Source organism: Condylura cristata, unplaced genomic scaffold (genome assembly GCF_000260355.1).
Source record: "Condylura cristata isolate star-nosed mole 26May11 unplaced genomic scaffold, ConCri1.0 scaffold00022, whole genome shotgun sequence".
NCBI classification, from domain to species: Eukaryota; Metazoa; Chordata; class Mammalia; order Eulipotyphla; family Talpidae; genus Condylura; species Condylura cristata.
Window position 1 is genome coordinate 19,886,154 of NW_004567123.1, and position 15,660 is coordinate 19,901,813.

General features: G+C 58.7%; 1 protein-coding gene across 1 annotated transcript; it reads right to left on the minus strand.

Moving 5' to 3' along the window:
• Nucleotides 1–1,652: 1,652 nt before the first annotated feature.
• Nucleotides 1,653–14,685, minus strand: BPIFB2 (BPI fold containing family B, member 2). The gene is given in 16 exon segments (XM_004686971.1): nt 1,653–1,694; nt 3,420–3,496; nt 3,809–3,872; nt 4,527–4,572; nt 4,698–4,765; nt 5,224–5,394; nt 5,892–5,945; nt 6,169–6,354; nt 6,592–6,683; nt 7,737–7,797; nt 8,942–9,002; nt 10,233–10,379; nt 11,418–11,522; nt 12,034–12,127; nt 14,420–14,562; nt 14,645–14,685. Coding segments are annotated over 16 exon segments (1,452 nt in total).
• Between the last annotated feature and the right edge of the window lie 975 nt (nt 14,686–15,660).

Sequence of the window (15,660 nt, forward strand, 5' to 3'; positions counted from 1 at the left end):
AAAAAGCACACGGATGACTTGGTGATGGGAAACCCGCGGGGACTACAATTGAGATGGAAAAAAAATGTAAAATAAACTGTTATGAAATAAATAAAGAAAAGAACATACATTATGGCACAAACCAGATGTTTGGAAAAGGAGACTGGCTGGCTGAATGGGCGGGTGGGTGGACAGACAGACAGCTGGTTCATTGGGTCTGATTAATGGATGGGCTCAACCTATTGAGCTCATGATCTCTTTCTAGGTTATTGACTTCCTGTCTAGGCTGGATCTATGCCTCAATTTTCCTTCCAGATTCTAAATCACATATACCAGGGTGGAGCCTACATATTAGGACTAGAAACCTATATATGCAATCATTCAAAGTAGAATTAATGAATGAATTAACAAAACAACCAAATGAAACTAAAGTCCCGCTGCTCTTCACAAAATCATGACGCTACATTTCATACTCTGCCCCCAGCCCCGCCACCTTGTCACCCTCAGCACTCCCCACCTCCTCCCACCACCAGGACTCGAGGTTTGTTCCAGGCCGCTCTGCTGTCCGCGAGACTCCAGGGATGAAGCTGTAACCCTAACGGGGAGAGGCCAGCGTCTCGTTGGACAAAGGCTTTGCTGACGGATGGTGGTAAATTCCCTTTTACTCCCCAGGGAAACATAAACAGAACCTGAATCCTGTCTATCTAGGCAGGAAGGAATACTGTGTCTGGCTAAGAGATTAGCTTATCGGGAGAGAAAATCACACAACCTTGGTTTGTCCTGGACCATCTTGTCATGTGTGACCCAGAGGTGGGGAGGGTTTTAGGGGTGAAAGTGCTAGACATGTTCAGTGAACACACTGCACAGGACACTGACCCTGACTCCTTTGAACAAGAAAACGTGCAAGTAAACCAGATGGAGAAGGCCATGAACCCCCCCACCGCCAGGCCAGTGCAGGTGCTGCTGGGTGGGTGCTGGAACCGGACATCTTCCATCTGGATCCAGGACAGCCTCGCTCCGAGCCCTGCACCCCTGCCACTGTCTGCTCACTGGGCCTCCGCCCCTGCACCTGGAAACGGAGCCCCAGACAGGTGCCCGACTCCCGGAGCCCATATAAATTTCCAGGAATGAGAGGGGACATGACGACGTCTCTAGGAAGTGTCACCAGCTCACGGCGCCTAAGGGCCAGCACACTCTCCAAGGCCCTTTTTCAAAATCTGCGTGTCCCAGGGAAGGAGGTGATAGGCTCCACGGATGTGGTCGACAGACACGGCTCTGTCTTCTCCTTTGACGGCACCAGGGACAAGCGGGCCCAGGTCTGCATGTGGGCAGCCTCTGGCCTCCGGTGTGCAAAGAGTTCTCTGGGCCTGGATGGACATTGCAGCTCAAAAAATGTTTAATGCAGGAAGGACAGGTGTTTGCAGGTGGAGGGCAATCTGCTCCCCACAGGAGGGGATGGAGGAAGGCCATGGGAGGGGAGGGGAAGAGGGGAGGGAACGGGGGGAGGGGAAGGGGGAGGGGCTGAGGAGGAAATGAGAGGGGACCCAGGCTGACTGGGACATCTGGCTGTGAACACGGCAAAGCATGGCCTGGCCTCAGTTTCCGCAGTGACCAGCGGCAAGGGGTCCCTGGCGCCGGGAGCTGGCCACTCTCAGCCTTCCCATGGCCCCGCTTCAGCGCTGGTATGAGAGCCCACTGGAGATCACAACGAAGCCCTGAAGGGCAAGGAAAGCCATGAGCCAGGCCGGAGGCCACCCAAGGGCCAGCGGCCCTGAGTTCCCATTCTGCCCCTCAGCTGTGTGTCCTGAGTGCAGCTCTTTGAGTCTCTGAACCCCCATTTCCTGCTGTCGCCCAGAGGTGGTCACAGCATCCCCCTGAAAGGTCGCTGGGCAGCCGGAGCCCTGAGTGTGGGGCCACGCGGGGTGGATCTTCTGCAGGGGGTCACCGCCGTGGCTGTCTTATCGTTGTGGGCTCAGAGGAGTGAACTGTCTTCTCCAGTTCAGGCCACCCCAGCAGAGCCAGGCACCCCTCGTGTCCCTGTGCTCCATGTTCCACTGTTGTCACTGTGTTCCATGTTCCTGGGGGGCTGCTGGTCTTTCATTCATTCACTCAACAAATCTTGACTGAGCTTCTACTACGGGTGATGCCCACTGCTGAAGACCCTGCAGGGAGCGAGCCAGGCCCAGTCCCTGGCCAGGGGTCGCTCACATGCGGCCGCCAGCCTCCTGTGGCTAATTACACCTAAACTAATTAAAATTAAATAAAATTTAAAGCGCAGTTCCTCGATCACACTGGCCCCCTCCAAGGCCCAGTGGCTGACAGATTCATATCCCTGCAGAAAAAACATCAGACCTGCCGTCCAGGGCCCTTGGACTCTGGACTCAGCGGGTGGCATGTGTGGGCCAAGGGGCGTCTGCCATTGGCTGTTGGGGGGTCTTGAGGAAATTCTCAATGGCCCTGGCTCCTCTGTGTAATGACTGTTCCTTCCTATGGGAGAGGAGCCCCAAGTGCCTTGGGGCCTCAGTTCTTAAAACACAAAGCAGCCTCCCGGGAAAGACATCCGCAGGCCGTATTTGAGAGGTGTGTGAGTAACACACACAGATGTTGAGCTTAACGGACCTTGGCTAAGCTTTCTATGGCATGCAGGCCTCGTGGAGTGAGTTCGGAAGAACATTACCTTTTCTATCTCAGGTGGAACAGAAGAAAGTAGTTGAGATTAAATTTCACACTGGGGCCCTCCCTGGTGGTGCAGCGGGTAAGAGCACAGCACTGAGAAGCTAAAGCCACTTCCGCATGAGTTCGATTCCTGCCTGCCCTGGAGGTGACCACATGGCGTGGCAGACCTCTCCTGACCCGCCCGCTGCTCCCCTCAGCAGTGTACTTCGTCGATCTGCCTGTTCTGCTCCCCACTCTGTCCCTGGTGAATCCTCTCATTGCCCCTGCCCCTCTGGCCTGTACCCCAGTTCTGTATGCACAAATAAATACATCTTTACAATAAATAAATAAATAAATTCCACACTGATTCCACAACATTTGATCCAGCAGTTTCGGGGACTGCAGGAAGCCCCCTCTCCCTCCAGCTTGCAGAGTTTTATGCACAATGTTGGAAGAAGCCTCTGTCATCCTCCCCAGAAACCAAAGCGCTGTGCCCACTCCAGGGCACAGAGTCAGAGGACAACTGAAGGCTGCATCCCCCGAGTGTGGCCTGGTGTGACACCTGATGAGGCCTAGGGGTCGGGCAATCCTTCGCACCAATTTTCCAACTAGTTGCAGCTCAGGGTTCATGGCTTGGTCTTGGCAGGAACAGGGGGCTCTCCGGACCTGGCTAACCCTGCGTGCTCTAGCAAGGAGGGAGAGACAGAGGTGACCCCTGCCTCCACAAGCCTAGCATCCCTCCAAGGGTGGGGTGGGCCCCTGTGGTCACCCCCAAAGGCTCTCACCTCATGGACAGAGACCTCAGGGTTGATGTAGAAGAGGTTGACCACTTTGGGAAGGGCAATCCCCATGCCCAGCAGAGCTGCAGGAGGGAAAGGGGAGACCAAGCTCAGATAGGAGGTGGTCACAGAGCACCCCTAGAGCCAGCCCTTGTGCATCCCCAGACAGCTGGGAGGTGGGAACCATCATTAGTACACCCATTTCACAGAAAGGAAAACTGAGGCTGAAGGAGAAACAGGAACTAAGAAGTGAGGGTCTCCTAACAGCTGAGTCAAGATGCATGTCACAGAGAGGGGCTCCAGAAGCCTTCCTATCCTCTGGGCCTGGGAGGCAGGAAGGGGCCAAGCCATGTGGGGCAGGAGGGGCCAGGTGGCACCTGGGGTAGGGGGCTCACCGTTGAGGTGGTCCAGCAGGGGCTTCTCAAACACGGCACCCATGAGCGTGTGCACTTGGTCCATCTGCAGCCACGGAGTCGGGGAATGGGGGCGCCGCAGGGAGCGATGGGCAGCCGGACACACACATGAGCACACACACAGACACACGGATGGCAGAGGCATGGGGGAGCGAGTGGGAGCCCATCCCCCGCCTGGCTTTGTGCAGAACCCAGCTCTGCCCCCTCCTTGGGACCAGGCCAGTCTCTGAGCATCAGGCTGGGCCCAGCGCCTGACCCACTGACACTCACTCACTACCCAGGGGCATGACTGCCCTGTGGGCATGGGCAGACAGACTGGCTGTGGATAGGCTGATGGGGCGTGTTGGCAGACAGGCCAGACAGCAAAGGGGTGCGTGGAGGCTGTGGCCGACACTCATCACACAAAGGAGCAGCTGGCCGGGATGCTGGCTGGTCCCCCAGTGGGACCCGGTGACTCAGGCTGAGCTGAAGGCCGGGCTAGCACGGCTTTGGCTACCAGCCAGAATGGCAGGCAGACAACTGGCCCACCAAAGAATGAGGCTAAGTGACCAGCTGCATGGCCAAAAGACAGCTGGGAAGGACAGACAGCTTGGGGGGGGGGGCGGCCGCTCACCCAAAGCACACCTGCACGTGTACCACCCCCCAGCTCAGAGCCCACCCACCCTGCAAGGGGGTCTCTGGAGCCCCAGTCCACACTCACGTCAATAAAGCCCACATTGGAAGAGGCCACCGTGAGCTGGACATCCCTGAAAGGAACGAGGAGGGTGAGGGCCGGGCCTGCTGCCTCGCACTGCCTCCGGCTGGCCCTGACGGGCAGGGCCCTTGCACCAGGAACCCACCGAGCCTGCTGGGTGCAGGAGGCCTTGCTCACCCCAGCACATTCGTGGTGCCCTGAAGCTTCACCTTGGACACAGAGAACTGAAGGTTCAAGTTCACTACCTGGGGGTGTGGGGAGAACAAGGTCAAAGGACACAGAGCTACAGAGGAGAGCTCGGCTCCACATTCCCCCACCCCCAGGCCCCAAGCGTCTGAGGAACGCAGGCCAGTGAGGGTGCTCAACAGTAACCAAAGTAACTAGGTAGGATCCTTGAGCGTGGTGGGCGCCGCAAAAGCAGCGTGGCAGCGTGGAGGGGTGTCCACTCGGCCCACACTGCGGCGGTCTGCCACACTGAAACTGCAAGGTGAAGAGGCGCCAGCCATGCCAAGAGCTAGGGGGGTTATGTCCTAGGCATGGAGGATGGCAGGTGCAAAGGGCCTGGAGTGTCCCTGCATAGCGAAGCTGACAGCAAGGAGACCGGTGTGGATGAGCAGAGCAGTGAGAAGGGAGAGGCCGGAAGTGAGGTCTCTTGGAGCGTCCCCCACCTTCCCTCCCACTGGCCCCACCCAGTCCACCTCACCACATCCAGGGAAAAGAGGGACTGGAAGGCTGAGTTGGAGGTCACCACCAGGACTTCCACAAGGGGCTGCAGCCGCAGGGTGGTGTTGTTGGTGTGGAGCGTGGCCACCGGCGTGGCACCCAGCCGGACCTTGAGCACCACGGGCATGGGGTCCGGGAACTGGCGGGCCACCTGGGGAGACAGAGATGGACAGGGCAGAGGCAGGACGGGCTCTCCACGCACCATTCCTGAGACACGGATCCAGCCCCCATGTGTGCGCATCTGGGCCACAGAGACAGGTCCGCTCAGGGACCCCTACTCAGGGATGCCCGGAGGTCACCCTGCAGGGGCAGCAGCCATGAAGATAGGCACAGCGTGGCCTGTGCTCAAGGAGGTTCCCCGGCCCAGGCTCGGGCTGGTTCTCTCGCTGGGGAGATAAGCCCAAGTTTGGTCTTGAACATGGACACAGGAAAGGAAGTGGAAAGACAAGCCAGGCGGAGGCCGTGTCTTGGGCAAACGCATTGAGGAGGAAAATAATCTGGGCAGAAGAGGCCACCCTGAGAAGGAGGAGGTTCAGAAAGGTAGATGCTGGGCCCCACCTGGGACAGATATGAGCCAGCAGAGACCCCACAGCCCGGAGAGCGTCCCACCCCAACCTCAACCCCCCCAGGACGGTCACCGGCACCAACCTCCGGGATGAGCTGGCCCAGCGAGGAGGTGTTCAGCGGGTTGTCCTCCGACTTCTGAAATATGGCCCCCGGCATGGCAGGTTTTAGGACAGCCATTTCCCAGCAAGACCACACTTTCCTGGATAGGAAATCCTCCCACAGCCCCATTCAACCCAGCAGTCACCCCTGGTCCCAAAACTCCCTTTGCCCCACCCACCCAAGAGGCCCTCGGGGGCCTCCCCAGGCTGTCACTGGACACGCCTGTCCCACGTGCCTGGACACCAGGTCTAAACCTCACCAGCTCCCCTGTGATGTCCAGGTTGAGGGCACCAGCCTTCTACAGCAGCAGGAGGGCTGACTCAAAGAGGTGCTGGGAGAGGCCCACGGTTGCCATGGCATCCTTGGTGCCCACGTGCTCCGGCAGCGTGAAGGGGGCAGCGCTCACAGGCAGCACGATGGGCCTGCCCAGCAGCAAGAGAACCATCTGTGGGGTGAGAGCGAGGAAACAGTGGAGCCCCAAGAAGTTGCCTCCACGAGGAGCCCCTGCTCATGACGCCCCTGTTGTCCAGCCTCACCCCTCAGCCTGCATGCCCTGCTCCTGCTGGAAAGCCATTCCAGCTGCTCTCCCCTCGGCTCCCCTATACTGTCAAGAATCTCCCAGCACCCCAAGGACTCCAGAGGCAACCAGCCTCCAGCTGTGGGCCAGCGAGGAGGCACCCACCTTGACCTCCAAGGAGATGCAGTCCTCAGTGACCGTGGGCGCACGGGCCAGGGAGTAGCGGATCTGGGACTCGGGGCCCACAGGGTTGAGGCCTAAGCGAAACCGGGGTGAGGGGCAGATGGCACCTGCAGCAGCGCCTCACTGTCGGGACGCCCAGTTATCTGAGCAGGTTTGGGTTTCCTCTTGCCCAGTGGTGGCAGACTAGAGACCCCACATGCTCACTTCAGGATGAAAGCAAGGAGGCGCTGGAGAGGAGGGGAGCCGTGTTTGTCAAGGCCCCACGCTGACTTCAGTCCTCACCACAGTCCTGTGAGGCAGCCGCCACTTTGGATGCAAGCCCACTCTCACACTCACACGTGCACGCACACATGCACGCACGTGCACGCAAACCCACGCACGTGCACACACTTGCACACACATGCATGAATGCATATGTACACGTGTGTGCATGTGTGTGTATATGCACGAGTGCACATATGCACTGTGTGCACATGTGTAGCACATATGCACGTGTGTGCACCTTGTGTGCATGCATGCACACATATGTGAGTGACCATGTGTGTGCTCGTACATACATGTACATTGTGAAAGTGTGCAGTGTGTGCAGCACACGCACACATACACACACCTAAACATGCACATGCATGGATGTACATGTGCTCGTATATGCACATGTGTGGTACGTGTGTGTATATACATGCATGTGTGATGCACATACATGTGTTTGCAGTTGTGCATGTGTGCGTGTGTGCACGCTCACATGTGCGTGAATGCACACTCGCGTGTGTGCACACGCACGTGGGTGCATATATATGTGCCTGTGTGCATGTGCACACAAACAGGCACAGCTCGCACCGACATGAACGTGCACATGGATGCATGAACACGTGCACACACACGTGTGCCCATGCACGCAGCCTGCTGACTCAGCCATGCCCGGGACTACAGCCTGCTCAGTCTCACTCACTGGCCCCCAGTCACACGCCTCCCCCAGTGCCTTGAGCATGGCTCCCCCAGGCGCCATTAGCACCAGGTACAGCAGTGCCTGCTCCCACCACTGACCTCCCAGAGTCAACCCTGGTGCAGAGAGGGATGCTCTGAACCTTCCTGGGGGCACCGGAGGGCTCCTGCTTCCCGAGTCTTACCAATGAAAGTGCCCAAGTGCAAGTTGAGGGTCTGCACCAGGTTGGAGACACACAGGCACATCTGCAGGGAGACAGAGGTGGTGGTCAGGGGCGCTCGGCGCCAGACAGGGCAGGGCTGGCCTAAAGTTCTGGTCTGGAATCTCCCCTTCATCTGCACACTGAAGCCTGGAATATTTCCCTTCCTCCACTGCCCAGTGGCATCTTCTGGCACCTCCCCTGGGTACCAAGGAGTCAGAGGGGAAGATGGGGCATTGAGAAAAGAATGGGGACTGTGGGCACAGCAGAAGTGGATGCAACTGAGGCAGGAGCCGGCTGCATCAGGGTCCAGAGGGCCAGCGGGGCGGGGGTGCCACCTCTGGAGGGGGCCAGCTGTGGGCCACAAGCCTGGCCAGGGAGACGAGTCACCTGGGCACAGTCGCCAGAGAAGCATATTCAGCTGGGGTCAGCGTGACAGAAAGTGGGCAGAGGAGAGCCCACAGGCCGGGATGTCACAGCCTGTCTGGGCAAGAGCTGGTGAGGCGGGACCAGGCAAGGCCAGGTGGTGACCGGGCAAGGCCAGGGTGGGAATGCTGAGGTGGCCTGGGGCAGGGGTGGGGGGCACGCAAATAGATTTGGTCTCACTGCTTCACCTAAAGGGAGTGGCATGGGATGGGGAAGGCAGAGAGAACCAGCCTCCCCTGGGCGGTGGGTCCCTGACCCCCCGGCACCACCTCTCACAAGCCAGCGGCAGGCAGCCAGTGACCAGAAGCAAGAGCCACACAGAGCAGCAGGCGTTCTGCCAAACACTGTGCTAAGCTCTCAGCGATGTCAACTCCAGCCCTCACGGCTGCCCGACAGCACCGGGGCTCCCCACTGCGGGAGTGGGCCAGGAGCAGAGGGGTCCGGAGACTCGTCCACCGAGCTCGCCCCTCCTTCAGTCTCCTTCTCATAAGCCACGCGGCCCCTGAAAGCACTGCCCCCCACCACCCTCTAGCACGGAGCTGGGCTAGCCCAACAACGGGGACCTCCCCCAAGCCCACCCTTGTTCCGGCCGCCCCACCACCGTCCTCAACCCCCACCAGCCTTACCCCTCCTTCACAGGGGACTGGAGGAGCCTCGGAAGAGCCTCATACTGAAAGGAGGAAACAGCCCAGCCCTGCCCACCCGCTCACTCAGCCTTCTGAGTGGAGCCTGGCCCTCCTTCCTGAGACGCAGAGGTCCTTTACTTTGTTCCGGAGGACAGCTTGCATGTACGTCTGCACCGGGGCCAGCAGCGAGGGCGGGGTGCTGGGGGAGAGACACGGAGGGCTCCTGAGCACCTGTTGCAAACACCCAGCCGCGTGCCAGCAGGCCCGACAGTCCCCTCAGAAGAGGAAGCTGAGATTCAAGGAGGGGCTGCTTGCAAGGTTTGGCACTGCGGCCCGTGAAGGCCCGAGTGGCGACGGGACTCTGGTCACTACGAGGCAGGAGAGCTGGGGCTCAGGACTGCTTCCTGCCTGGGCCGCCCTTCTCTGAGGGCCAGTCCCTGCCTGGCTCCTCTGGGCCTCAGTTTCCCCTCGGAACAAAGAGACGTGAGTCTAAGATGCTGTCTCTCAACAGGCGTGCAGGGAAACCACAGTCCCTTGATTTGCTGAAATGTTGATCCAAGTTACAGCCAAGTCCCCGAATCCGAATCGCCTCGGGGTGGGGGGGTGCGTGGGACTGTCCCTGTTTGTTATGCCAGCAAACTCTGGGCTTCCATTTTGGTCAGTAAACTGAGCAGGTCCTGCCCAGGAAGACTGTGAGGGACCGTGAGCAACCCACGATGCCCAAGGGCCACAGTGTGGGCAGCCCTACCCAGCCTGTGCAAAGCGCACATTCTTTCAAGCCTCCGGAATGGACAGCGGCCTCCCAGCGAGCCCTTGACAAGCGCAGGAGGAGTAGACACAGTGCAGGGCCTCACGGCAGTGAGGTCAATTAGGCTGCCCCGCTTGAGCCCAGCTCCACTATTCGCCAGCTGCATGACCTCAGGCAAGTCGCTTAACTGCCCCGGGCCTCCATTTTTCTCCAGTAAAATGCGGGAACACTTAAACCTACCTGGTGAGGTGAGCTCACTCGTAGAGGGCCTAGGGTCAGCCGGCCCCTGGCAGGTGCTGAGGTGGAGTACCCATGTGAACAGTCTGACTCACAGTCCCTCCCTGGGCCTCTGACTACCATTCTCTGCAGGGAGGGTCAGCTTCTGAGGCCCCTAACAGGGGTCACTTCAGATCCCCTCCCAGAATGGCAAGTTAATGGCCAGCGTTCGTTGTCACGTGATGTGGGGTGGTGGCGGGGATGAGCCCCAGGCCACACGCTCACTGTGTGGCCTCAGGCAAGTCCCCCCTCACAAAGCTCCATTCCTCAGTCTTAAGATGGTGTGATGCTGGGGTCTCCGAGGCCTGCGGCGGCATTAGATGAAATCTTGAGAAGGAAGCTCAAGAAGGGCATCTTGGCCTTGCCAGCTGGGATCCTGCAGCCCAGTTCTTGCCAGGCACCCACCTGTTACGGCCACGAAGCAGGGTGGCATTGTCAAAGAATGAGAAGCAGGTGGAGATGCTGACCACGGGGGTCCCGATGGGGCTCTGGGCCACTTGGGCATCAGCCTTCAGTACCACAGGCATCTTCAGCTCCAGGGTCTCTGGGGTGCTGCAGAGAGGCCAGTCCTGAGTCCCAGGGGCACCACTCCAGAAAGCCCCCCCCAGCACGGCAGCCCACAGAGCCCCCAGCCTGAGCATAACCTCTACGGACACAGGTGGGCATCAGGTGGCCCACACCAGGCAAGCCAGAACCCCTCCCAAACGCCATTGCGGTGGGTGGGTGTGAGCGCTGGGCCGGATGCCTCTCCCTGTGGGCACCCGCGGCCTTTCCCCATGCCCAGCCTCAGTTTCCTCTTCTTTCAAATGGACACAAGACTGGCCACACCCACTTCACAGGCTGTGCCACATTTTCTGGCCCACGGCAAGCAGGTGTGAAGTGGCAGCATCAGGAAGAGGAGTTAAAATAAAACATCCCAGGCCCTCCCTGGTGGTGCAGCGGGTTAGAGCACAGCACTGAGGAGCTAAAGCCACTTCCGCATGAGTTCAATCCCGGCCTGCCCCGGAGGTGACCACATGGCGAGGCAGACCTCTCCTGGCCCACCCGCTGCTCCCCTCAGCAGTGTACTTTGACCATCTGCTCCCCACTCTGTCTCTGGGAAGCTTCTCACTGCCCCTTCACTTCTGGCCTGTACCCCAGCTCTGTATGCATAAATAAATAAATCTTTAAAAAAATAAATGAGACATCCCTCTAAACGTCCAGCTCACAGTTTGAAAATTAAACCCCTTACAATGACTGCTGCACAGAAATCACTCTGAAAGCTACATTTATTGAGCACCTACCATGTTCCTTGAAGAGACATTTCAATTACAGCAACAGATCCATTCACCCCAACCCTCATAGCCATGCAGCAAAGCTTCACCCCATTTTACAGAGGAGGAAACAGAGGCTGGAGGAGTAAAGTGTCTAATCGCACAGCTATTGAGCGGGACCCAGGTTCTCAGAAGTTCCCTCACAGTCTCACTCCCCACTTGGAAGGTGGGAGAGGGGGTGCTGGACACGAAAGGAGTTGTTGAAACCCCTCCTTCTTCCTCTGCTCAGAGGGCCCTTTGAAAACCCCCTGCCCCCACAATAAGGAGGTTCACTCACCAAAAGACCTTGAAAGTAAAATTGGCTACTGCCAACAAGTGTACCCCAAAATTGGCAATGAATTTCAGGCGGAGGTGGGGCACATGGACATTCAGAATCTGGATCCTGCAGGGATAGGGTGACACGGTTAAACCATGGACCAAATCTGGGGGCGGGTGTTCCCACTGTGATGACAGCCTGGTGAAGGACGGTCTGAGCAACGCAAAACTTACCCTTCAAGGCGCCTGTTAAGCGCACTCTAGCTAACCTATGGCCTTTTTTCCTAAATGAAAGCCACTGCTTTCCCCTTGCACACTGTGGAGTCGGGGTGGGGGTGAGGCTTTCACAGTCGCTGGTGGCAGGAGTCTGCTAACAGAGGTGCCCGCCTCACACCTGGTGTCTGCAGTTAGGGTGCATCTCCTCAATGCTCCTCTGACCACTCACCTGGTTGGGGGGGGCCGAACCTGATGGGGAGCCTCGTTCTGCTGGCAGGAGAGGACTCACCATGGACGAGGACACTCTTCTCACTGCCTGAAACATTTCTCCCAGTGGTGGGCACACTCACCTGGCAGGTGGCAGCACCGCCTGGGCTGTGCCTGGACACAGTGGCACCCTCTCTGAGGGTGGTAGCACTCACCTGGGGAGCTGAAGCTCCTCTCCACTCTGGTCCACAAAGTCCGGGACATTGACATGCAGAGCCCGCTGCAGAGGGCCTTTGCCGATGTCAGACACTGGGGGATTAGAGAGTGCAAGTCAGGCTGCCCTCGGGAGCCGCCAGGCAAGCCCACACCGCCTGCCAGCTGCTCCATGCTTGGCAGAGAGGACTCAGACAGAAAGGGGCAGGCTTGCCCACAGGCACACTGGGGACCTGTTGACCCCACAAGCCCATCGTGGGTACATGACTCACATCAAGTCCCTGCTGGACAGGCCGTGTCCCTCCTCTTTCTCATCTGCCTCTCCAAGTCCTACCTAACCCCACTCCTCAAAAACAGTAGTGTCCTGTTGCTTTATTTACAATAGGAAAGACATGGAATCAACCCAAGTGCCTAAAAGTAGATGACTGGATTAAAATAATGTGGCACATATACACAATGGAATATTACTCAGCAATCAAAAAGATAAACTCGTGCCTTTTGCAGCAACATGGATGGAGCTAGAAGAGATCATGCTGAGTGAAATAAGCCAGAAAGAAAAGAAAAATACCAGATGATTTTACTCATAGCAGGAGCATAAAGACCAGGGAGAGAAGTAATAATAATGAACAGAGACATTTTACGGGAGTGGAGTGGGGAACGGGATCAAAAGTGGGGAAGGGGTAGTGCACAGGACTATGGTGATGGCACACCGGTGGGCTGGTGATGGGAGGCCCACGGGGATTACAGCTGAGATGGGAAAAAACACAAAATGATGCCAAAATAAACTATAATAATAATAATAAATACACAGTCATATCCTTTGCCCCCTTGCAAGGCTTTGGTCAGATCCCACCTCTTCCAGAACCTTCTCCAAACCCCCAAGCAGAAGAGCGACTCCCAAGGGTGCCTGGTTAACTGTAGAGGTGCCCACTTTGGGGATGATGGTGGACGGTTCAGCCTCACCTGGAGGCCGAAGACTGGAGACTCAAGAGTCTGGGTGAGTCCAGTAGCTCTGCTACTCACTCTGTATAGCTGCTCTGTGCCTCAGTTTCCCCACGCAGTTCTTGTAAAGACTCAGCGCACAACGTCAGCTCTTACTCTTGCTATTTATTGTTTAAATAATAGTGGCTCTCACTTCTCTAGAGCGCCTGATGGAGGCAAGGACTCCTTGGCAAGAGGGAGCCTGATCTGGGCCGCAGCACCTCACTCCTGGTGCTGCCGGGTAGCAAAGGTACTCATGAAACAGTCAGCTGTGAGAGGAATCAAAACGAGAGGCTGTGGCGCTGGAGGGCAGCTTCCGCTGAAGAGTCACCGGCCCCAACTCCGCTCAGACTAACCGTGAGACTGGGGAGGTCCTGCGCCTCTCAGGCCTCAGTTTCCCGCAGATTGGGAGCATGAGGCCTGTGGTCTCTATGCCCCCTCTGGCCTGCCCATCTGGTATGGAGCCGGGACCCCTGCCCAGGCGTCTGGACTCTGCCTCTATTCCCCACACACTCGCAGGCTGCAGCCCTGAAGCTCACAGGGGGGGTGGGAGGAGCAGTGAGAGCCACCGGGGCGGCCTGGGAGAGGTGTGCTCCTGCCGGAGCAAGGCTTTCTAGGACAGAGGCGGTTTGCACAGGGCAGGCAGAGAGTGGGACGGTGGCGGGGCAGCCAGCGGAAGGCCCAGGCCTCGCGTCGGCCACACGCAGCCATGCGTGACCCACCAAGCAGTCATGCTCCAGCACGCATCACTGACCCCTTTCAACGCCTGCACGTCTGCCCGGATGCAAGGTCCTGGAAGGCCAGACGTGCCCGCGAGGCCTGCCGCTTCCCCGAGCTAGTGCCTCACAGCTTCCTGGCCCAGGCCACCGAAAGGCCCTCCACCAACTGACCCGAGTCCCTCCATGTGACCACACGGGCCTTGAGGAAAATGACTTCTGAGTTCCCGTCCCTGATCCAGCTTGGTAGAACCCCAGTAACCTCCCCAGGGAGACTTGGGGGGTCAGTTTTCATCCCTCCTTGGACCTGTTTTCCCTGGCATTGCTGATGCCCACAGTAGGGGAGGGGCAACATGAGGAAGCGGGAGCAGAGCCCAGAGGCCCCAAGAGGGGTCCAGAGAAGGGCTGGTTCTTCTCCCTGGAAGCCTAACAGGTCTGAGCTCCAGGAGATGCCCCCGGACCATGCTGGACATGCCTCTCCCCAGCACACATGTGCACGCAGACCCCCGCCCACTCCACGTGGTTGTGAGCGCCCATGTGGGCAGCCACGCCTGGGTACACAGCCCAGGCACACACCGCGGGCACGCGCACACCCCGGGCCGGCCTCCTGCCCCGCGGGTACGCCAGCTCAGGGTGAGGCACGCTCACAGACAGGGCGCACGCACAAAGCAGCCGTTGGCCGGTCTCTTACCGTGGCTCAGCATGGCGTTGTTGAGTCTGACCACGGTGCTCGGCATGGAAGTGCCAGCCACGGGCGGCAGCAGCACCAAGAGCAGCGCCAGCCCACGTGCCTGAGCCACGGTGGCCTGGCTGTTACCCCCCAAAATCTGTGGGCTGGGGTGGGGATAGACATCAGAAAGATTGTCCAGGGTACCCCGCCCGGTCCCCCTACCCCAGCCCTGCCCCAGCTCCCCACATCCCTGCTGGAGAAGAATCGCCTTCCCCTGCCTGCTTCATCGGGACGCATGAGGGAATCTGGTGTGGAAATGCTCCCGAAGGCCCAGAGGAGATACGGCCCAGCTTACGGCTACATGGCAACTCTGGGAGCAGGGCCCATGCGAGCCCAGAAAAGCCTGAGAAAGCTCCCCCACGGAGCCACTAAGAGCAACTGCCTGCCCCAAGGAGAGATCCCAGGCCCAGAGCTGTGTCTCCTCTAGATGCCTGAACCGAACCAGCCCAGGGAGGGCTAGAGGGCTCCTGCCCGCATCTTAAGCCAGGTGAGCGTGTCCTGAAAGTCGGCCTCTCACATGACCCCAACCCCACCAGCTTGGTCCAACTGCGGGACCCATCCGAGTTCCACTTGGGGGGCCAGAGTCAGGCGGATATTGCTCACGTGGGCTAACCAAGGCTCGGGGGGCAGTACCGGCCCAGAGTCCCTCAGCTTGACCAAGGACAGAGGCGGCTGGAGGGGCACCCCACTGAACAGGTGAGTGGTAGCAGCTGTCCCCGGAAGGAGCGCCAGCCCCAGGCCTCCTACCTCAGGCAGTCTCTAGATGAGATGGACTCTTGCTCCCAGCCGAGTCCTCCACTACCCCAGGCAGGCGTGGAAGCTGCTTTAAGAGCTTCCCCAGCGCCACGAGTCCCCGGGAAGGGGCCTGGAGCAGGGCCAGGTTGGCTTGTGGTTGCCAGTGTTTTCCCTGCAAACATGGCCTTTGTCAAGACGTCTCATCCCACATGTGCTGTGGGGCTGCCACGTAGCCAGGTCCGCTGCCAGCCGCAGAGAGACCCTGGGATTGGGCAGCTTTGAGGCCTCAGGCCAGGAGGGCTTTCGAAGGAAGCCCAGAAGGAAGGGAGCCCCAAAGCCAGGGCGGTGCCTGCGATTCCTTCTCAGGTTGGGGCCTCCAAGCTTTCCCAGAAACATGACCTTCTAGGAGGGACAGGGCATTGCCTGAGCCCCAGTTCCAGGCACGACACCCCTGCTCCTGTTGCCCT